At 43.8% G+C, this 23,922-nt stretch overlaps 1 protein-coding gene across 3 annotated transcripts in view; it reads left to right on the forward strand.

Annotated features, from left to right (window-relative positions):
• Positions 1 to 1,281: 1,281 nt before the first annotated feature.
• Positions 1,282 to 23,922, forward strand: part of HS6ST2 (heparan sulfate 6-O-sulfotransferase 2) — a 370,575-nt gene continuing 347,934 nt past the window's right edge. For all 3 annotated transcript variants that reach the window (XM_042241641.2, XM_042241640.2, XM_027963396.3), the window contains exons 1-2: positions 1,282 to 1,736; positions 2,596 to 3,114. In XM_042241641.2, coding sequence (XP_042097575.1) covers positions 1,309 to 1,736; positions 2,596 to 3,114 — 947 coding nt within the window. In that variant the 5' untranslated portion in view covers positions 1,282 to 1,308. The remainder of the gene's footprint in view (positions 1,737 to 2,595; positions 3,115 to 23,922) is intronic.

The following is a 23,922-nucleotide window of genomic DNA, read 5'->3' on the forward strand; positions in this document are numbered from 1 at the left end:
TCAGGAAGATCCCCTGGAGAAGGAAATGGCAACCCGCTCCCGTATTCTTGCCTGGAGAAATCCCATGGACAGAAGAGTCTGGTGGGCTACAGCCCATGGGATCACAAAGAGTCGGATGTAGAGACTAAACATCAACATCAAAGGCCATCCTCACAGTGACCCAGATGGTCAGAAATGAATCAGTCCTATTTTACAGCAGGGGACACTGAGGCTCAGGAGGGGCAAGTCATAATTCCAAAGCTGCCCAGCAAGCAAATGACAGAATCTCAGGTCTGGAGACCAGTGTTCACTGCCTCACTGCACAGACAGAATAGACGAGGGATGAACAGAGCTCAGCAAAGGATCAAATGTTCTAAGGGAGATCCTGGGAGTGCCTGTCTCTGGAGGGACTTACTGCCACCCCCAGGACTCAGCTCACCGGCCCTCACCTCCCCGACAACACTGTTCTGAGACACCACTGCCAGCCCGAGTTCCTTCTGCAGAGGTGGGACTGGACACCAGTGGACACTCATTCACAGAAATACCAGTTCCCAATACCTGATCAATCAGATGGGAATAGTCAGAGTCCTGAGTCCTGGGACCTTGTTCTAAAGGGACATTCCTTCTTTCCTTGCCAATCCTTACAGTGCTGGTCCTGCAGCAGAATAGAGCCTTTTGGGACACTTGGCTTGAGGGCGCTCTGCACCTGTTTATTAAAAGAGGTGGTGTTAGGAAATGGGTGGCTTCCTGGGTTCAAACCCTCAGGCTCTGCTGTGTGACCTTGGGCACATTCTTTTCCCTCTCTGGGCCTGCTTCCTCATTTGTCACACCACCTTGGATTAGATGCCCCCCTCCCCATGTAGTATTTAATCATGTGCCTTTCTTTTAACGAATCTTAGGAGTGAAGCCTTCCTGTAGGCACGGGGCTTGATGCTGGGGATTGAGAAAGAATAGGGAAGTAAGGACAAATCCCTGCTCTAAAAAAGCTCAAATTCTCATTCTGAAACGTTTGTTTTTTCTTTTGAGGGGGTCATGCTTTTTCCTTCATGCTGACTTACCTTTTCAGAAAATGCCCCTGCTTCCGTTGGAGAATGGAAATTGGCAAGGAGAGAGGGAAAAGGTCCAACTTGCGCCTTTGCTATTTTAGAGGAGGCTGAAATTACGAGCCAAAGTGTAGTGATGTGCTCACCAGAGTGACCTCCGTCCCCCCAAACAGGAGAAAACCCAGGTCTTTTGCTTAAGTGGTTTGAGCTCTTAGGCGTGAGGCATTATTACATAAATTCAAGCTCGCTCCTGATCCTTAGTACCCTGAGTTGCCTGAAGGGGGGAATGGCACTGCCTGCGTGTGCAGCCCGGGCGCTCGGGCCGCCGTTGCAACCGGAGCGAGGAGCGCCCGCCCGCACCACCTGTCCCCGCCGGCATTCCAGAGTAGAGGCCGAATTGGCAGCAAGCCGGCCCGGATCAGTCGCCGCCTCAGTCCGCGTGGGCCCTCCTAGGGGTGTGTCTCGCGGATTCAACTCCCAGCCGCTCCTGGACGAGCCCCTAAAGGCTTCTTCTTCTCTGGCGGGAGCCGCGCGCGCCCCTCTCTTCGCGCTACTGCTCCGAGGCCGCCGCAGGCGGATGCACGACCTCAGGAGACGCTGGGACCTGGGCTCCCTCTGCCGGGCCCTGCTCACCCGGGGCCTGGCCGCCCTGGGCCACTCTCTGAAGCACGTGCTCGGCGCGATATTCTCCAAGATTTTCGGTCCCCTAGCCAGGTACGTTTTAGGCGAAAGCGGGACTCGCGCTTCTGGGCCAGGGCGCGCGGGAGCGGTGCGGGAAAGGAAAGCAACCGCGAGGAGAGGAAAGGGCGCAAAGTTCCGGCTGGCCCGCGGCGGCCGGGCTCGGGGCTCTGGAGGGGAGCGGCGTGCGTTTGGCTACGCTGCGGCTCCTTCCCCGCGCTTCCGCGGGCACCCTTAGCGCAGCGTCTCAGCTAGCAAGTCGGGTTGCTCGCGGACCCCCTTCCCCCAGGGGAACTCCGAACGCCGGGCTCTGAGCTCCCTCGAGGCGCCCCTCAAGGTGGGCAACCTGGTGCGGGCAAGAGCAGGGCTTCGGAGGCGCACGGTGAAGGAGCCCGAGATTGGGCAGGCGAGGAGGTGGCGGCGTGCGCGCCAAGGGGACTGGGGGCAGAAGCCCCGGGGAGAGTCCGGTGGGCGAAGCGGGATGGGGATGGGAGCCACGGAGCCACCGAGAGTGGAACGAGATGCGCGGAGGCTCGGACCCACGGTATGAGTTGGGGAGAGGGGCAACCGGGGCAGGCGGGGTCCCACGGGTACGAAACCCCGCGAAGCCGCTCCAGAGAGCTCTGGTGCGGGGAGAAGGCAGGCGGCCAGCGGTAAGGAGTCGAGGGTTGGGGGGAGGAGGGGTGTGCGGCAGAAGCCACAGCGCTGAGCCTGCCGGGAAGGAAGGAAGCGGGGAAGGGCGCCGCCGCCGCCGCCGCCGCCGCGGTGGAGTACTCGGTGCCGAAGGGAGGGGGAAAGGGGAGCAACCGCGGCGCCAGGGGAGGGGGCGGTGCGGGCGCGCGACGAGCGCGGGCTGAGCTGCGGGATTGACGTAAGGAGCTTGGGTTTCCCCCAGCGTCGGGAACATGGATGAGAAATCCAACAAGCTGCTGCTGGCTTTGGTGATGCTCTTCCTATTTGCGGTGATCGTCCTCCAATACGTGTGCCCCGGCACAGAATGCCAGCTCCTCCGTCTGCAGGCGTTCAGCTCCCCGCTGCCGGACCCGTACCGCTCGGAGGATGAGAGCTCCGCCAGGTTCGTGCCCCGTTACAATTTCAGCCGCGGCGACCTTCTGCGCAAGGTAGACTTCGACATCAAGGGCGATGACCTGATCGTGTTCCTGCACATCCAAAAGACCGGAGGCACCACTTTCGGCCGCCACCTGGTGCGCAACATCCAGCTGGAGCAGCCGTGTGAGTGCCGCGTGGGTCAGAAGAAATGCACTTGCCATCGGCCTGGTAAGCGGGAGACGTGGCTCTTCTCCAGGTTCTCCACGGGCTGGAGCTGCGGACTGCACGCCGACTGGACCGAGCTCACCAGCTGCGTGCCCGCCGTGGTGGACGGCAAGCGCGACGCCAGGCTGAGACCGTCCAGGTGAGTGCGCGCCCGCGGCCGATCGGGGCCCCCCGAGCCGAGCCGGGGAGCTGACCCGGCCCGGCGGGCAGGCAGAGGATCGGAAGGCGCGGCCGATTGGTGCGGGTGACCCAGGGAGCACCTCGGCGTCCCTGCAGTGGCGCCCGGGCTGGGCTGGGCAGGCGCCTGGCGCCTGTGGCGCTGTGGCGGCTACAGGAAGCTTGTCCATTCCTACCCGGGACGGCTCCTGTGTCTGCACACGGGTTGGCCTGGTTGGAGGCTCAGAGTGCACGGGGGGAAGCGGCTGGGAGGCCCGGGACGAGCCCCCCCACCCCCGGCACCCCGTCAGCCGCCTGGACAGGGTACAGAATGTAGATTCCGCACTGGAGCGCCGGAAAGAGCCGCGCTCTCCGTGTAGCGTGCCTGAGTCCCTCCAGCCTCTCTCTTTTCTCTGCACCCAGGTTCCCAAGCCGCCTTTCTCTTTGACGATCCCGCATTCTTCCCCCTCCTCCCCGGCCTTTCCCCTCGCTTCGTCTGTTCGCCTCTCTTTCTCTTGCTTGGGATCTTGTCAGCTCCTGGCCGCTTGCTCTTTCATTCTCCCTCCGTTTTCCTTTCTCACTTTGCTTCCCGTCCTTTCTTTAACCTTTTCTCTGTGTGTGTGTGTGTGCGTTTGTGTGTGTGTTTTTCCCTCTTCCTTCCATACTTTTGTCGCCTGGCTCCTCCTTTCTATCCGCTGGCTCTACTCTCCTTGGGCGAATGAATGTCCCTCTGCGGCTGTTTGCGGACACCCAGTACCCAGCTTGCGCCCCTGGCTACTGGCTCCACACGGGGCATCCCCTGCCCTTTGCGAGTGCAAGGGGCACCTCGAGGGCCGAAGGGCGGGTTGGGACGCTGCTGCGGATCCCGTGCGGAGCTCAGTCTTGAGAAACCTCTCTTGAGTTACAAATTCCTGAGCCCTAGAGCAGGGCGCTGCCAGTCCACTTGCTGGGAACCTAGGGCTGATGCTGAAAGAGCTGTTTTATGAAAAGCCAGTCACTTTTGAAGCGAGGGCGTTTTCCTCCAGCCAGCTGCAATGCCTGGTTGCTGGAGGTCAGGGAGTGCCATAAAGGGGGGAGTAGCAAGGACTCTTTGGGGTGCAATTGCCCCAGACAGGGCTCCCATTCTGCTGCTCTCTATAAACAGAGAGGGCTGCTGCAGGGGATGCCGGGAATGGATAAGGTGAGTTTAGTTGACATGGCCATGCTCTCTGTCTCTCCACCGAGCTGACCACAAGAGAATGCTGCTGCTACAGAGGCTGCTTCCCTGGACAGATTCCCCATTCCCTTCTCGTGGTGAGGGCTGCTCTACTCCAGACACTGTCGCCTTTTGTTGGTACCTCTCAGAATGCAACAGTCAGTGTGGGTTTTTCTGTGCAGCCCCAGACGAATGGAGCTCTCCAACTTTCTGGTCATCATTGAGATTTAGAGGAAACCTCACCCCCTACTCACTTTCCTATCCCTCAGTTTACAGTGTCCTTTCTGAATGCTGGAATTCTGGGAGAATCTGTTGAACTTTCATTTCCCTTCCAGCACTAACCTCCCCTGTTCCCAACCTCCTAAGAGAACCTTGACCCTAGGAAGGGTGCCACCTCAATCCATTGTGAGAATTGTGTAAGCCATTGTCACCACAAGACTTTAGGGTTTAACATGTTCACAAACAATTTGGCAATATTGAAAATAATTCCTCTTGCTAATGGAGCCTGTAGGTGTAGTGAGAGGTGCTGATATTAAAAAAACTCTTGAGGGCAAAAATTGAATTCCACAGCCATGGCTGTGGCAGAGGAGGAAAAAATGAAGTCTTGGCTACTATGGCCCGGCCCTCACTGGAGTTCCACAAGGCACATGTGCCTTTTAAAATCCTGTTGGACAGGTAGTGTGACATAGTGTGTAAACACACATTATTATCATTGTGATCTTGTGTATTTGATGGCCACTGTCCTTTGGCAGATTCCTTCAGAAAATTTCCATAGGATAACAAGGACCCCTCAAGGGGAGGGCTTAGCCTCTTGGACAGTCCCCAGTGGAAGCAAAATTATTTGACATGAAATACGATTTCCTTGGTCATCAAAAGGGTGATACCACAGTGCCATCTAGTCTAATAAAGGAAGAATCACTTTCTAAAGAGTCGGAGTTACTTGGATCTTCTGATATTCACCAAAATGAAGTAAAATTTGCTAGAGAAACACGTGGCTACCCCAAGGCACTTTATTTCCTTAATTCCTACCCACCTCCAGAAATCGTCATCTTAAAGAGTAATCATAGCTGGAGGGTTCCAGAATTTCCCAGGATGCTGACTGCTTACAGGACCAGTTCTGTGAATTCTGATAATCTGTGTGAGAGAAGGTGTACACAGGTGTGTGACAGTGAGAGTGTGTGTGTATGTTGAAAATTTAGAGACAGAAACATCTGTGCTGGTGGTGATGCGTGAGGCCGAGGAGCTGGTCTCAGGGGACAGAAAGTCAGCCGTGGGGAGTTCCTGTGTGGAGCAGCCTTCCATGCCAGCTGCTGGTGGGCTCTGTGGTCCGCTGAGCTGAACAGAACAGCAGCTCCGTCTGTTTGGCCTGGGAGTTCTGACGCCTGGGCCTCAGTTCCAGGCTAGCCATGAACCAGCTGCGTGACCTTGGACCCGAGCCTGTCCCAGCCTTATCTGTGTGGAGAGTGCATTCTGGTTCCTTTGCCATCCCTTATCTCTGCTATGTCTCTGTAAAGTTGCACTGTTGGTAGCAAGAAGGCAGAGTGGGCAGAAGTCTCCCTATTTATCAGATGAGACAGAAGCCCAAAGGGGTTGAAGGACTTTCTCAAGGTCATTGGACTCTTTCGTGACACAGCAAGGATCTTGCTCCAGCTTGGGCTGATTCCACAGCCCTGGCTCTGTTGACTGCAACTCCATGAGCAAGGTTTGTTTTTTTTTTTTTTGCAAAAGCACAGTGAGGTATTTCATGTGAGTCATTACCACAAAGTGAACACTCCACGGATGCTCACTGGTGTTATTATCACCTACATCATCGCTGTTTCCAGTCGTTTTTACACATGTGTTTGAATGAATGATTGGACCAGGGTTGCCGTAGCCATTGGGAGAGAAATAGAATTCTACCTCCCTGAAGCTTTATGCTCACCAGGAGAAGGTCTGGTAGCTGGTTGGCAAAGGGGCGTCTCATTGCCCAGGCAGGAATCACTGCAGAGCTGAGCAGAGTGGGAGTACACTGGGGGCCTGGTGAATAAGTGTCAGGAGGAACCGTCAGTGGCGACAAGGGACACCTTCTGAGTCACTACATCCGTCCATGCTGGGGTGGGGGGGGGAGGCGGGCATGAGAGGCCACTGAGGCTGCAAGCCAAGACCTGAATTGTGCTCCCACTGCTACATTCTAGAAGTGCTCGGGTGATGTATAACTGCTGAGTGCAAACGGCTGCCATCACGCTGCCTAGAGAGGACAAAGAGAGAGTGCTTGGCTGGCAAAAGGCACCAGTTTATTAAGAATCGTATTTGTTTAAAAAAAAAAAACCCTAGAAATTGCATTTCATGCCTCTGTGTGTGAATGTGTTGTTTAGGGGCCAGAGCAAAATCCTGCTCATTCGAGAATTCCTAAGACTGTTTTTGAAAATGTATCAAAACGTGGTTGCCGATCAGTTCTTCTGACTCCCAGATTCTGCAGGCTTTTTCTCAGGCCAAATTCCCTCTGTTTGTAGCCAACTCTAGTGCATCCCTGAGTCTGTGGGAGGACCTCAGAATTGGGCATTGAGAAACTGCACCAGGCTCATTCTTCCCCTGGTCACTGTGCTGGCTGGCACACTAGGGTGGCAGCTGGTGGCAGGAGAAGATCAGCTTCCTCAGCTACCCAAGTCAGAGAATCTGATCATCGTATTCATGGTGCATCTTAGACCTTTAGCATCTTTACATTTTGCAGCAGTCATAGTGGAAGAGTAATTAATTGTCACCTAGAATCCACTAGGTTATCACTTACAGGAAAGGACTATATGGCATTTCTATGGAGCATAGCTTTCTCTCTCTTTTGTCTTCTTTGCGTTCTCTCCTTTTTAATACTTGTAGTAAAGGCTTCCTTTTCTTTTCCTTTTGTTTAAAGATGGCTTTATTTATTTTTGGCCACGTGGCTTGTGAGATCTTAGTTCCCCAGCCAGGGATTGAACCTGGGCTTTGTCAGTGAAAGCACCAAGTCCTAACCACTGGAGTGCCAGGGAATTCCCAAGGTGGCTCTGTTTTGACACAGCCATGTCTTGGTAAGAAGTCCATTGTGCATGAGCCTGCTCATGGCTCAGGTGCCCATGATCCACTCCTTCCCTCATGCAGTGAAGCAGGACGACGAGACTGGCATGTGGTACGAGACTGGCATGTGGTACAGGGCAAGGCAGCGAGTGAATGGATCAATTTAGGCAGTGGTGCCGTCCTTCTGGTCCCTCAAGCTGTAGGCCACTGGATTCTCACAGGCGTAGCTTCAATTAGCCGAGGATGCTAACAGCTGTTATTGCTTCCTGCCCTGCACACGTGTATTTCCCAAGAGAGGGGGAGAAATTCACCATGATAAATTAACATCTTTGCCCGGATGGCAAATACGTTGCTGGCATCCCAGCCAAGCTCAAAGTTCTCAAGGTGGTATAAAAAGCTATTTGGAATTAGATTTTCTTAATAGTAATTTTAGATTAGTGCTGTTACGTGGCAATAAGAATGTTAGAGCTTGTCTTTTCTAGATATCTGTCATCAACTTAAGTAGTATGAAATGACATTAAAGAATAGTCACCTCTCCTATCTGTCATTCATGAAATGAAATTTTGCGAAGCTGCCCATTATATTCTAGGAGAGATGTGCCATCTTTGCTCTCACAGAACTTACAGTAGAACAGAATAATTTGGTGTTTTAGATATTTAATAAAGAAGATGGATTTTGTTTGAAAATGATTTGAATATCAATAATGTCTTTAAAATGTCGTACCTTTATTGGAATACATTTTAAAAATAGAGAAAAGTTCATCTGTTTATGTAACAGTTTAGGTCTAATCAGCAAACTTTGTGGAGTAAGTATTATGACCTCTGCTTAGTGCTAGCAGTTGGAGGAGATTAGAGCCCAGACAAATCCCCAAAAGCCGAGGTCACCATCTTCAGCCTCAAGTTCATGATGGAAAAAGTGCAGAACTACATAGTATAGACAGGTGGGGAGTGGGGAGGAACCAGTGATTTGGCAGGACCACCCCCCCTCTGTAAAATGGGAAACTTAAACAGGTTGCTTTCTAAGGCCCTTTTCTTTCTAAAGGATGAGGAGCAGGCCAGAAAAAGGAGAGATCTGTTTGGAAAGGCTTCTGGGAATAGGTGGCTTGTTCTTGGGAAGAAACCGGCTTCTTAGGACACACAGGTCTCATCCCTGGGTGGGGAAGATCCCCTGGAGGAGGAAACGGCAGCCCACTTCGGTATTCTTGCCTGGGAAATCCCATGGACAGAGGAGCCTGGTGGGCTACAGTTCATGGGGCCCAAAGAGTCAGACACGACTTCGGGACTAAACAATGAACAAACAACAACATTTAGAAGGAAGGGGGCACTGTGGGTGGATGTGGCATCCTCATGGCATCTCAAGGTCAAGACCCCGAGAAGGTTCATGCCTGGGGGAGGGTTAGGGAGCCTCCTTGTAGAGGTCCTGGAATGGCAACCAGAAGGTTGAACCCCAGAGGTGTGAGAAACTCTTGCATGGCAGGAATGTAAGAAGCACAAAAGTAAATGAAGGCTGTAGTCAAGTTAAAGGTATAACTCTGATTTCCAGTCTGGAGTCAAGATGGTACCACTGACAAAACAGAGAGGTTGAGAAGGGGGTCTAATGAGAGCTGTGAGGGTGCTGAGAGCTGTGACCAGTTTAACTTGCCTAGGTTTCTACAGGCCAAGGCTTGCAAAGAAGTGAGAACTGGAGTTCTGAACAGGTTAGGGCTTAGCTGTATACATAGGAGTCTGTGAACCCAGTTAATCTGAATTCACAGTTGGCAGTATTATTTAAATGATCACTGCAGTTTTCATGTGGGAATCTTAGCCAAGGAAAAGACTATTTGAATAGAGGAAAAGATAGACAGTTATGATTACATAAAAATGAGAAATGTTTATCTGTCCAAAAATAACCAGAATGAAAAGGCATGTGTCAAACTGATGAAAATATGCACAACAAATAAAACAGACAAAAGGCTGACATCTTTCCTGGAAAAAGAACTCCAACGAATTGAGCAGAAAAACAAAGGCTATGACCAGAAAACTTGCAACATGGAACCAAAGCTAGTTTACAGAAAGGGAAAAGATTAGTTTTCAGTTTCACAACTACAGAAAAAGAGTTTAGTTTCACTAGTACTAAAGAAATGCAGATTTCAATTGTATGTAGGAAGCTTTTTGCTTCTCTAATTAATTAATTTCTCAGATTGAAAAAAAACAACTTGGTCTACATCACCACCGCTGCCAAACAAAAAAAGGATAGTAGTCAGTGTTGACAAAGGTGTGATAAATACCATCATTCATATACAGTGTTGATGGAAATGTAAATTGAAATGATTCTTTTGGAAATGAAATAGATAAACAGAACACTGACAGTATTTCTTTGACGCACGATTTCTTTTCTGGGATTTTACTGAAAAACAATCCTGTACATGTCTTTCTATCACTCACTCATTTATTTACAAATAGTTATTAAATATCTCATCAATATGCTATGTGCTGGAGGCACTGTGAGAAACCAGGTGAACACGGTCCCTGGCTTCATAGAGTGGGAAAGGGAGACATGAAACAAATAATTCATTACTGAAAATTGTGAGAAGTGCCATGAAGAAAAAGCAGAGGGTGACATGACAATGGCATTCTAGGAAGCTCCCATTATTTTTAAGTTATTTGGAGTTATTTGTAAGTGTAACAAATTGGAAAAATCTGATCCACGTATAGGTGAATGGTTCAAGAAATCTCAGTACATCCACTTGAGGGATTATTTCAAAACCATTTAAACGTCCTTTTTAGAGTCTGGAAAATTGGTAGTGATTTAATGCTAAGGGGAAAAGAGATAGACAGTTATGGGCCCACTTTGACAACAATTATGTGAGAGAGCAAAGGGGTGGGGGTGGAAGGAGAGAGGCAAATCATCTTTCCATCCATCTCAAATCTAAGCATAAAAGGCAAAGAATGGAAGAAAAATACCAAAACATCAATAGCTCAATTAGTGACTTATTTTCTTTCTCTGTTTCTTTGAAGGATTTTAATTTTCTTTACGAGTATGCATTGCTTTCATAATAAAAATAAGTATTAAAAGTTTTAAAAATGATGCTTAATTATGGCTTTGATAAATTACACACGTCTGCTTTTTGGTTTCTAAAGACTATTGGCTGGTTATTTCATTAGCCTCTTGCTATTCTGGGAGTCCTTAATGAGGAAAGCAGCCTTGGCTAAATAAACTCTGAGACTGAAAGTCAGAGGTGATAAGTCAGACATCGATTGTTGATTTTTCTGATGATTGGCTGTTGTTACATTCCAAAGAATCCATGGAACTCTTACACTTGTACAGTACAGAGATATTTGAGTGGATTGCCATTGCTTGTTCTCTGTTTAAAAATTAAATGAAACAGGAAATTAATAATGGCACACAGAAATAAAAGGCTTACTCTTCAGCCAGAGCCACCCAAGATAGCCTGGGCTTTGAATACTCATGAGCCTCTTTTCAAGTGAGCTGATACGAGAGCTAATGGTCTGATTAGAAGAGCGAAGTCTTGGGGTTGGAGAAGGGCTGTAGGTTCTAAACGTCCATGACTGAGGGCTTAGATCAATTAGTGCATGTGCTGCCCTCATCCAGGAGGGAAGTGGAGCCCATTCTGCTGCAGCAGCCTCCCCCAGAGCAGTTTCACTTCATAAGAGCATTGCCCCCGGTTAACTGTAAATTAAGTTGACTAGACCAGTGGTCGCCAGCTTCTTTGGCACTTGGGACCGGTTTCATGAAAGACAATTTTCTCATGGACTGGGAATGGTGTGGGGATGATTCAAGTGCATTACATTTATTGTGCACTTTATTTCTATTATTATTTTATCAGCTCCTCCTCAGATCATCAGGCATTTGATCCCAGAGGTTGGGGACCCCTGGACTAGAACACTGCATTCCTCAACTGCTCTGGGTATCTGAGGGGCCACTAAATACAGTGAGATTCAGAATCTTATTGTTGAAACTCCACAAAGACCACATTCTAGGGACAGTGTAAAGAACGTGCTTCGCAGTTGGGAAGCTAATATCAACATTCTGTGCCAAATAAGATGAGATATTTAGTCACTGAGATTAGGAAAAAAAAAGTATAGATGGGAATATTTGGTCTTCCATTAAAGTGTAATGAAGAATCCAATTAATGGTATATGTCTTCTAATACAATGTCATTGTAAGCTTAGAGAAATATTTGTCTAAACTTTTAGTAAAATATTTATTGGCAGAAAAGCTTTCCTAGCTTTGCTAGGTATTGGACTTCGCAGATTATTTAGTTGGTCTTATTGCATCCCATTTGTTATTTCTGCCATTTTGCCTCTAAGAACAGTGTTGAAGACTTTGACACATTTCAGAGCATTACACTAAATAAATCTGTCTTGCACATTCCACTGTGCTTTTTCTGGAATATTATAAATATTCAAATATAGACACACATGCAAATTCAAAATAAAATTAAATAATGCAAATTTGGCATAAATTCCATATTTATAACTTAGCAATAGTTTTGGACTTGTTATCCTATGATATAAATGTGTCAAATATGAGCTCGTGGGAATTACCAATAAATATATTTTTCTGATTAAACTGTGGGCTCTTTTTTAATCACAATTTAAGCTTCAATTCTGGTATATATTATAAGAGAATAATTTGCACTTCATTTACTCTGAATTGTCAAAAATCATGTTCTTTCTCGAATGTAAATGTCTGCAAAGAGGGCTTCTTATTCAGTTTGATTGGTTTTTGAATTTTACCAGTGGAGATGCCCTAGTGAGCCTAAGAGAATTGGTTTGTTTCTGTGAAGAGTATAGTTCTAATGAATCACTTCCATGCATACTTCTGAAGGAATACAGAGCAACTGAAAGTGTACAATGCATTGGTTTACATCAAATGGATTAGGCTTGTGTGCACTGTTCCTTGCATTAATTGACCTTTCCCCATAACTGTATAGTATCAGCTCAGATTCACTCATGGAGATCATTGGACTTTTGCTAACTTCTTACAAGAGAGTGAAGGCAAGCAGAGTGTTTCGAAATTAACTAGAGTTACCAGGTTACAGCTAGGATACACGAAGGTACTTTTTAAAAAGTCCTTTTGATCTTAGCAGCCAACTCCTCAGTTACTACAATAAATAGAAGTTGACTAAACTCACCAGTTAAAAGGCATAGATTATTTCAACTGATGACCGTACAAAATCTAGCTATATTCTGTGTATGAGAGACAAAGCTAAAACATTCAAACACTGATAGGATTGGAATAGATATCCTATGCAAATACTAACCAGAAGGGAACTGATGTAGCTAAATTAACTAAGGCAAAACCTTTTGGAGGGATAAACAGGATCACTGAATATTGATAAAATGTTCAGTTGTTCAGATAATAATTCTAGACCTGTAGCACTTAATACCATAGTTTTGAAATATGTAAAGTGAAAATGGGCAGAGCTATTAGGAGAAATTGTAAAATCTACTAACATCTTTCAGAAACTGCAAAATAAAATGAACAAAAAATGAGTAAGAATACAGAGAATTTGAGCAACATGCTTAACAAACTCATTGTAGGAGACCAGCATCCAATTAGAAAAATATACTTTCTTCTCAAACACGTACAGAACATTTTTGAAAACAGATCACATACTAATCCATAAAGTTGGCCTGGAAAAGCTCCAGTAGGTAAATGACTTACAGCCCATTCTATCTGACTATGCAGTATTTAAGAAGGAACAAGAGATCAGGCCATACCTGAGTGCATGGGAAGGAGTATTAACAGTGTGATGTATTTGGAAGTGGGCTTCCCTTGTGGCTCAGCTGATAATCTGCCTGCAATGTGGGAGACCTGGGTTTGATCCCTGAGTTGGGAGGATCCCCTGGAAAAGGGAAAGGCTACTCACTCCAGTATTCTGGCCTGGAGAATTCCGTGGACTGTAAAGTCCATGGGGTCATAAAGAGTCGGACACGACTGAGCAACTTTCACTTATTGTCAGTCTTTCACTGACCACATCAAGCTTCTTAATTCACACGCAAGAGTAAAGAACTGCATGTTAGCATCTATATAATGTATATCAAAGATTCAGCACCTAGCATATGATATGTACTAAAGAATTATGGCTATGATTATTACTCATGGGCTTCCCTGGTAGTTCAACTGGTAAAGAATCTGCCTGCGGTGTAGGAGACCAGTTCAATTCTTGACTCGGGAAGATCCACTGGAGAAGGGATAAGCTACCCACTCCAGTATTCTGGCCTGGAGAATTCTATGGACTGTATATATATATAGTCCATGAAGTCACAAAGAGTCAGACACGACTCAGCGACTTTCACTTTCACTTATTACTCATGTTTTGTTATCTTTACCCACGTGGGGAACCGGTGTAAAGTCCTCTTCAGAGGGCTATACAAATATTTGCATTTGAGAGATTATGTAACAGTAATGGAAGAACTTGTCCTTTATGAAAAAAATCTCCTTTATGTATAAAATACTCAGATACATTTATCCAAAGTTCTTTTGGATGAACATTCACAAAGCCCTTTCACACAAACATGCAGATAGCCAACACACTCATCAATATACGCCAAATCGAACTTAAGAAATATATTTAAGCTATATATATGCACACACATACACAGTATTTGTAGCATCTGCATTAGACATATTATCTGTACTACGGTTTGCAAACTTTGGGTCAAATCTTGTCTCCACCTGTTTTTAAGTTTTATTGGAGTAAAACCAAAGAAAAAGTGGAAAACTTCAACACTTAAGCAAAGAGAAGTGCTGTAAACTGATGGTTTGACCCAGATAGCTAGGCCTGACTTTCTGTGAAGATGTATTAGTGTTTTGGGCTACCTACTAAGCCAAGCCCTATGCCAAAGGCATAACATATATTTTTCTCATTTAATCCTCAAAACAACCCTCTGACATAGGTGTGTAAAAAACCCATTTGAAGACAAACAGGTAATTGGATGAGATGTATAACCTGCCTAAATTTACATCCTAGTCAGTATTGGAGTTGGCATTTAAAACGAGCTGAGACACATAGCCTGTCTGATATGTTTTAATGTTCATTAAATTCTCAGACAAACCTCAAAAAGCCCTTGTCATCCTTTTTCATTTATTCTTTTTATTGAGGTATAGTTGATTTACAATATGTTAGTTTCTGGTGTACAACAAAGTGATTCAGTTATATATATGTGTTAAGTATATATAACATATATACATGTGTAATATATAATATATATACATCTATAATATGTAGCATATATATATCCTTTTTCAGATTCTTTTCCATTATAGTTTATTGTAAGACATTGAATATAGTTCCCTGTGCTATATAGTAGGTCCTTGTTTATCTATTTTATATATAGTAGTGTGTGTCTGTTCATATCTAAACTCCTAATTCACCCCTCACCCATTTCCCCTTTGGCAACCATAAATTTATTTCTCTGTCTACAAGTCTGTTTCTTTCTTGTAAATAAGTTCATTTGTATTATTTTTTAAGGTTCCACATATAAGTGCTATCATATGATTTTTGTCTTTGACTTACTTCACTTAGTATGATAACCTCTAGGTCCATCCATGTTGCTGCAAATGACATTGTTTCCTTATTTTTTATGGCTGAGTAGTATTACACTTAGAGAAGGTAATGGCACCCCACTCCAGTACTCTTGCCTGGCAAATCCCATGGACAGAGGAGCCTGGTGGGCTGCAGTCCATGGGGTCGCTAGGAGTCGGACACGACCGAGTGACTTCCCTTTCACTTTTCACTTTCATGCATTGGAGAAGGAAATGGCAACCCACTCCAGTGTTCTTGCCTGGAGAATCCCAGGGACGGGGGAGCCTGGTGGGCTGCCGTCTATGGGGTCGCACAGAGTCAGACACTACTGAAGCGACTTAACAGCAGCAGCAGTATTACACTATATATAGCACATCTTTATCCATTCATCTGTTGATAGACATTTAGGTTGCTTCCTTGTCTTGGCTATTGTGAATAGTGCTGCTATGAACATAGCATGTGTCTTTTCAAATTAGAGTTTTCTCTGGATATATGCCCAGGAGTGGGATTGCAGAATTGTATGATAACTCTTTTAGTATTTTAAAGAGCCTCCCTACTGTTCTCCATAGGGCTTCCCTGGTGGCTCAGCGGTAAACAATCTGCTTGCAGTGCAGGAGATGGAGGAGACACGGGTTCGATCCCTGGGTCAGGAAGATCCCCTGGAAGAGGGCATGGCAACCCACTCCAGTACTCTTGCCTGGAGAATCCCATGGAGGGTGGAGCCTGGTGGGCTACAGTCCATTGGGTCCCAAATAGTTGGACATGACTGAGCATGCACTTTTCTCCATAGTAAAAGCCTATACCCTCTTTTTTGGCTATGTGTCTATACAAAATAAGTGGAATGGAGACCTGAGGTGACTGTCTGCAAATAACAGGTTCCAACATGTTTAGGCACCTTTAACAATGTTTAATAAAAATCACTCTCTAAAGGTAAATTTTGCAGCTCTTCTTTTCCCCTCTTAAATAAGGATTTAGATATCCAAGATATTGTAAATGCTTTCAACAATGATTTACACAAAAGAATTATGTTTTTTTTTTTGGTTTGGGGGAGAAGGATTTAGGTTAGAGAAAAATTTTTTTTTCCATATAAGAAAAATGAAGACCTTAATGTATTTTAAACTACGCTCCATGTGGACTTAAATTATGGTGCATCCACTTCACAAGATTTGTAAGAGGCCAAGGCATTTTACTCCTTGAACGTTGGCAGTTGCCTCATTAGCCATGTCAGTTGCACTGCTCTGTTCATGGCCAGTTTCTATGAATGACCATTGTTGTTTTTCTGCTCATTTTGGTCTGAGTAGACACAGCCCTTGGAGGGTAGTGTGAATGAGTTCAGCCAGGGCAGCTCATACAATCTTGGATCATGAGGAACCAGTGAAATAAAGCTTTTTCTCAACTTCAAGTGAGGGGTCCCAGAGAAAATGAATCTTGAAACCAGCGCTTATCCCCGGGGTTCATCATGTAGATAATAACAGTGTGTTTTATTACTGAAATAACCAAGTGAGGGTAGCACTTCCCATAGGAGTGACCATTCTCTCTCCTCTGGAGGAGGCAGCTTTAGAAAAGAGCCATTTGAGAGAATATGCAAATAAGCATGGGCCTGCCAGGCTGGCAGACAGTGCAGGCAGCAAAGAAATTAGGCTGAAGGCTTGGAAGGATGGTAAAAAGATGCCCAGTACAACCGGAGGAGAGTTTGACCTTGGGATGATGGCCAACTCAGCAGAAGCCTCACGGCTGAGACTTTGCTATGTAGGAGATTAACTGGCACAACATCTTGAAGGTTGAAAAACCATTTGAGCCTACTTATCATGTACACTAGAGGCAAACGTATTTATTATTTCTGTGATTGGTTTTGCTGAAAGTGGTACAGTGAGTATAATACACCAACTAAAACTCATTAAAAAGTGAAAAAAGTGAGAGTGTTAGTTGCTCAGTCGTGTCTGACTCTTTGTGTCCCTATGGATTGTAGCCCGCCAGGCTCCTCTGTCCAGGAAATTCTCCAGGCAAGAATCACTGGAGTGGGTACTTCTACAGGGGATCTTCCCTACCCAGGGGTCGAACTCCCGTCTGCTGTGTCTCCTGCATTGCAGGTGGATGCTTTACCATCTGAGCCACCAGGGAAGCCCAAAATTAATGAAAGCCATGCTGAAATGAAGCTTATTGGGGTGAATGATGCATAGTAGGCTATTTATGAAAAATTTCTTTAATAGACATGAATCTGAGCAAACTCCAGGAGACAGTGGAGGACGGAAGAGCCTGGCGTGCTGTGGTCCATGGGGTCTCAGAGTGGGACATGACTTAGCGACTGAACTTCTTCAATAAAAATTTTAATGGACATGTAGAAATCATTTTATGCATAAACTCACTGTAAGATTAATGAAAGATAATCAGACAAATAGAATACTGAGCTGAAGACGGGTATTAAAAAACACTTTGCATTACTGGACAAAAAGGTCTGTGTGTGTCGCCTTTTAGCTGAGGATCCTTGCTTCTCATCTCTACTCTGAATTTGTTCTTTGTGACTTGGAAGCAAAGCGAAAGAAAAAAAATGGTATCGTTTTAGCATTAGTATAGCATTTTACAATCTGGCAGCTTTTGTATTTATTGCCATATGGATGTACATTAAATCTGCATCTCCCTCTCATTTATATGTTTATGAAGTTATAAAGATATACACATGCGCACACAAAATAATTAAGCAAGTGATATGTGTTTGACAATGTTTGGTGACTTAATGCCAATTAGAGAGTTTGTTTTTTTTTTTAAAGCAAAGCACCTTGCTTTTCTAATCCAATTGCTTGCATGCTTTTTTGGTTTATGCATTTAAGGACAAAATCCACTTAAAATACCACAATTTTCATACATGCAGCTTTCAGTGGGACTTCTATTTATTCCAGATGGCCTTGAAAAATTATTATCGAGAGGTTTAGAGACCTAGATGTCACAAGATCCATCAGAATGAGACTGAAATCACACTTTTTGGTTTCCAAATGTTTTTCCTGTTCAGGAATGGGGTATATTTTTGACTTGGGGGGAGCTGAAGGTATGTGACTTGGCTAGACCATTGAATGCAGCCAAATTAGCTCAGTTTATTTCTCAGGGAGGGAGTCCTGTATTGCAGGCACCTTGCCTAACTCTGTTGGAAGGAAGCAGCTCATCATGTTCCAGAGTTCATCTGAATGCTCTGTTAAAGGCTGCATACAGGATTTGTGTGCATGGAAGTGAGCAGTTACACTGATAATCTCTCTCCTTTGAAAAAATATGGTTGGATTGGAATGAACAAGATCGTGATGCTCTTCACTGAATGTCATATTTGTTTTTCTTTTAAACCATAGCAATGAAACCATTATTCATTGTAGAAAGGTTCTGGTTCCAGTATCAGAGAACTGGGTGTGGGGGTCTTGGTTGTGACCTTTGACTGGGAACATCTCTAGAGAATGTCACAGAGGTCAGATTTCCATTCACACACCAAAGAAGCCAGGGACCACAAGCATCCTGCTCTTCTGGTTTGCTAAGATCTGACTCCAGGATGCAGCATTTTCTGGTTAACAGAGAGGAGCTCTTGTATGCAAGGAGTCTGCTAAGATGGAGATATCCAAGTTCCAGAAAGCCCAAAGTCTGTACAGCTATATCGTTTGGTTTTCGATTATGTACTTTGGTGGTCTCTGAATTTCTTAGCTTAGTGCAAGAAACTTGAAGGAAGAAAACAGCTGTTCTCCTAGAACTTTGAGCATGTAGAAATAGTGAAGAAATAGGAGTTTTGATTGAAATGTCAGAAGCTAAAGTTGGGTCTGAGATAGAAATACCGCTGGGAAAAAAAGTTAAACTCTTACTGTAATTAAATGACAGATTGCCTCTTAGTGACTCTGACCTTGCCCTCTTAGAAAGAGCTTTGGGGACAGTGTATCCACATCTGCTTCAGGGCCCTAGAGGAAGGCAATGGTCTTGTGCAAACTGGCAGCTTTAATAGTGAACACCTTAGGTGTCTGGGCCACTGGTGGCTTTCAGTTTGTAATTCTGGGGCACCATGGTTCTGCTGGATTAAGAGTGAGAGCTAGTTTGGGGTACCTCTTATGATTTGCATAATTCACTCAAGATTCATCCAAGCTGTTGCTTGTAGCAATAGTTCATTCTTTTTTTTTTTTTTTTTTTATTGCTAGAGGGTAATCCATGGTAAGTATGTACCACTGTTTGTTTCACCATTCAGCTGTTGAAGGACATCTGGGCTGATTCTAGTTTTGGGCTATTATGAATAAAGCTGCTATGAACATTCATGTGTAGGCTTTTGTGGGATGCTAAGTGTTCATTTCTCTAGGATAAATGCTCAGGAATGCAATTGCTGGGACGTTTGGTAGGTGCATGTTTAGTTTTGTAAGAAACTGTTGAACAGTTTTCCAGAATGACTGTATGTCATTTCACATTCCCACCAGCAATGTATGAGCGATCCAGTTTCTCCTTATCCTTTCCAGCATGTAGTGTTGTTGTTATTTTTACATTTTAGCCATTCTGATAGATGTGTAGTCATATCTCATTGTGATTTTACTATCCCTTCTCTTGATGGCTAATAATGTTCAACATCTTTTCACATGCTTATTAGCCATCTGTAGGTCCTCTGTGGTAGAATGTCATTTGCCTGTTTTCTGATGTGATTCTCTGTTTATTTAACTGTTGAGCTTTGGGAGTTACATATTCTTTAATATTACTCTGTTAGATATGTTGCTTGCAGTATTTCTTCTTGGCTTATTGCCTGTCTTTTCGACTTTTTCCCATGGTATTTGACAGAGCAAAATTTCTAGTTTTGATGAGGTCCAATCTATCAGTTTTTCCTCTCATGGATCATGACTTAGCATCAAGAATTAAATGTCTAATATGAAAAGTTGCTCCACAATGCTAATTAATAGATAAATACAAATCTAAACTACCATGAGGTATTACCTTGCACCAGTCAGAATAGCTGTTATCAAAAAGTCTACAAATAGTAAATGCTGGAGAGAGTGTGAAGAAAAGGGTACACTTCTACACTGTTGGTGGGAGTATACACTGGTGCAGTCACTCTGAAGAACCTTATCAGTTCAGTTCAGTTCAGTTCAGTCACTCAGTCATGTCTGACTCTTTGTGACCTCATGAACTAAAGCACAGCAGGCTTCCCTGTCCATCACCAGCTCCTGGAGCTTGCTCAAACTCATGTCCATTGAGCCAGTGATGCCATCCAACCATCTCATCCTCTGTCATCCCCTTCTCCTCCTGTTGTCAATCTTGCCCAGCGTCATGGTCTTTTCCAGTGAATCAGTTCTTGGCATCAGGTGGCCAGAGTATTGGAGCTTCAGCTTCAGCTTCAGCATCAGTCCTTCCAATGCATATTCAGAACTGGTTTCCCTTAGGACTGACTGATCTCCTTGCAGTCCAAGGGAATATCAAGCATTTTCTCTAACAGTGCAGTTCAAAAGCATCAATTCTTCAGCACTCAGCTTTCTTTATGGTAATGTTCTCTCATATGGAGGTTCCTTAAAAAAACTGAAAATAGAGTTGTCATATGATCCAGCAATCCCTGAGCATAAATCTGGAGAAAACTCTTAATTTGAAAAGATACATGCACCCTTATATTCATAGCAGCATTATTTACACTTGCCAAGACATGGAAGTAGCCTAAATGTCCATCCACAGAGGAACAGATAAAGAAGATGTGGTACATATACACAATGGAATATAACTCAGCCATCGAAAGAATGAAATAACGCCATTTGCAGCAACATGGATGGACCTAGAGATTAGCATAGTAAGTGAAATAAGCCAGAAAGAGAAAGATAAATATCATATGATATAACTTATATGTGGAATAAAAAATATACAAATGATTTTATTTACAGAAGAGAAGCAGACTCACGGGCATAGAAAACAAACATGGTTACTAAAGGGAAAAAGGGGTAAGGGAGGGATAAATTAGGAGCTTGGTATTAGCTAATACCGACTACTATATATATTAATAAAATAGATAAACGAGGTCCTACTGTATAGCACTGTTGCTGCTGCTGCTAAGTCACTTCAGTCGTGTCCAACTCTGTGCGACCCCATAGACGGCAGCCCACCAGGCTCCCCCGTCCCTGGGATTCTCCAGGCAAGAACACTGGAGTGGGTTGCCATTTCCTTCTCCAGTGCATGAAAGTGAAAAGCGAAAGCGAAGTTGCTCAGTCACGTCCGACTCTTTATGACCCCATGGACTGCAGCCCACCAGGCTCCTCCGTCCATGGGATTTTCCAGGCAAGAATACTGGAGTGGGCTGCCATTGCCTTCTCTGCTGTGTAGCACAGGGAACTATATTCAATATCTTGTAATAAACCATAACAGAAAAAATATGAAAAGCATTTATGTGTGTGTGTACATATATATATATATATTTAACTGAATCACTTTGCTGTACACCAGAAGTTAGCACAATAGTATAAATCAACTACACTTTAATTTTAAAAAGGAATTAATTGAGTAGACCTTGTTGTTGTTCAGTTGCTAAGTTGTGTCTGACTCTTTGCAACCCCATGAACTGCAGCACTGCTGGCTTCCCTCTCCTTCACTATCTCTCTGAGTTTGCTCAAACTCATGTCCATTGACTCACTGATGCCATCCAACCATCTCATCTACTGTCCCCACTTTTCTTCTTGCCCTCAAACTTTCGCAGCATCAGTATGAAAAGGTAAAAAGATATGACACTGAGTAGCCCTAGATCTTGGATTTTTTTTTTCTATGTTTTATCTAAAAGTTTTACAGTTTTAACTTTTAGTAAGTCTGTGATACATTTTGGGCTTCCTCGGTGGCTCAGTGCGTAAAGAATCTGCCTGCAATGCAGGAGCACAGAAGACGCAGATTCAATCCCTGAGTCAGAAAGATCCCCTGGAGGAGGAAGATGATAACCCACTCCAGTATTCTTGCCTGGGAACTCCCATGAACAGAAGAGCCTGATGGGCTACAGCTCACGGGGTCACAAAGAGTTGAACATGACTGAGTGCAGCACAGGGTTGCCCAATTGAATGTCAATTCAGATCCTTTGCCATTTTAAATTATTATTTTCTTTTTAGTATTAAGTGTTCCGTATACATTCTAGATAGGAGTCCTTTATTGTACCTATGCTTTGCAAATACTTTTCTCCCATTCAGTGGATTGCCTCTTCAATTTCTTCATGATGTTCACTGAAGCATTGAAGTTTTACATTTTCATGAAATCCAGCTTAGCTTATTTTTTCTTTTGTCTCTCATAAATGTTTTGTGTAACCTAAGATCACAAAGATTTACTCCTCTATCTTCCTCTAAGAGTTTTATACTTTTATATCTTACATTAAGATTATGATTTATTTTGAGTTATTTTTTGTGTGTATTGTAAGAAGGGGGTCCAACTTCATTCTTTTTCACGTGGCTGTTGGTTGTCCCAGAATCATTTGTTAAAAGACTTTTTCTTTTATTTATACATGTTTCTGGATCCTTAATTCTGTTTTATTAATCTAGATAGCTATCTTTATGAAACACCACATGGTCTTTGACGGCTGTTGCTTTGTAGTTAGTTTTGAAAGCAGGTAGTGTGAATCTTCAGTTTTTTTCTTCTTTCTCTAGAATGTTTTGGCTATTCTGGGTACTTAGACTTTCAATGTGAATTTCAAAATTAGCTTATCAATATCTCCAAAGAAACCAGCCAAGATTTTGTTACGGATTATGTTGAATCCGTAGATCAGTTTGGGGGAATATTACCATCTGAACAATATTAAGTTTTTAAATCCATGAACTTGGGCTGTCTTTCCATTAATTTGTATGTTCTTTAATTTCTTTCAATAATATTTTGTCAGTTTTTGGATTATAAGTTTTATACTACTTTAAAAAATTTACGCATAATATTTTGCTTTTTGATATTTTAAATATAATTGTTTTTTAATTTTATTTTTGCATTGTTCATTGCTACTTATAGAAAGACTGTTGAATTTTTAAATATTGATCTTCTATCCTGCATTCTTACTGAACTCATTTTTGTAGATTCCTTAAGATTTTCTATATACAAGATTATGTCATCTGTAAGTAAGCACTTTTACTTCTTCCTATCCAGTGTGGATGCATTTTATTTATTTATGCCTAAATTCCCTGGCAAGAATCTCCAGTACTATGCAACTGAAGCAGCTAGAATGGACTTCCTTGTTTCCAATCTTGTAGGGGAAAGCATTCAGCCTTTCATCATTAAACATGATGTTATGTCTGGGATTTTCCCTAGATGCCTTTTATCAGATTGAAGATGTTCACTCTCATTCCCAGCTTGATTTAGTGTTTATTATTTTCCTTGTATCAATGAATGGGTGATAGATTTTGTCAAATGATTTTTCTCTCTCTATTGTGATAATCATGTATTTTCCCCTTTTATTTTTTTGGTATGGTGTTTTATATTAACTAACTCTTGGATGTTAAGCCAACTTTGCATTCTGGGGATAAATCCCATTTTGTCATGGTGTACAGTCCTTTTTATATATTTCTGAATTGGCTTTTCTAGTGTTTCCTCGAGAATTTTTGCATCTCTGTTTCTTAAAGTTATTATTGGTCTATGCAGCAGTATCAGGGTAATACTTACCTCTTAACCATCTCATCCTCTGCCTCCCCCTTCTCCTTTTGCCTTCAATCTTTCCCAGCATCAGAGGCTTTTCCAATGAGTTGGCTCTTGGATAAGATGGTTAGATAGCATCACTGTCTCAATGGACATGCGTTTGAGCAAACTCCGGGAGATAGTGGAGGACAAGGAAGCCTGGTGTGCTGCAGTCCATGAGGTCACAGAGAGTCAGATATGGCTTAGTGACTAAACAACAGCAGCAGCAATACCTCATACGGTGTTAAATGTCCTTGTCTCTTCTGTTTTTTGACTTTGTGAAACTTGGTATTAATATTTTGGTAGAATTCACTAGAGAAAACCTTTTGGCCTGGGATTTTCTTTGTGGTAAGTTGTTAAATTATTTATTCAGTGACTTTACTTTTTTATATAGTTGGATTTAGATATTCTTTTACTTTTTGAGTAAT

The sequence above is a fragment of the Ovis aries genome, chromosome X, assembly GCF_016772045.2.
Source record: "Ovis aries strain OAR_USU_Benz2616 breed Rambouillet chromosome X, ARS-UI_Ramb_v3.0, whole genome shotgun sequence".
NCBI lineage: Eukaryota > Metazoa > Chordata > Mammalia > Artiodactyla > Bovidae > Ovis > Ovis aries.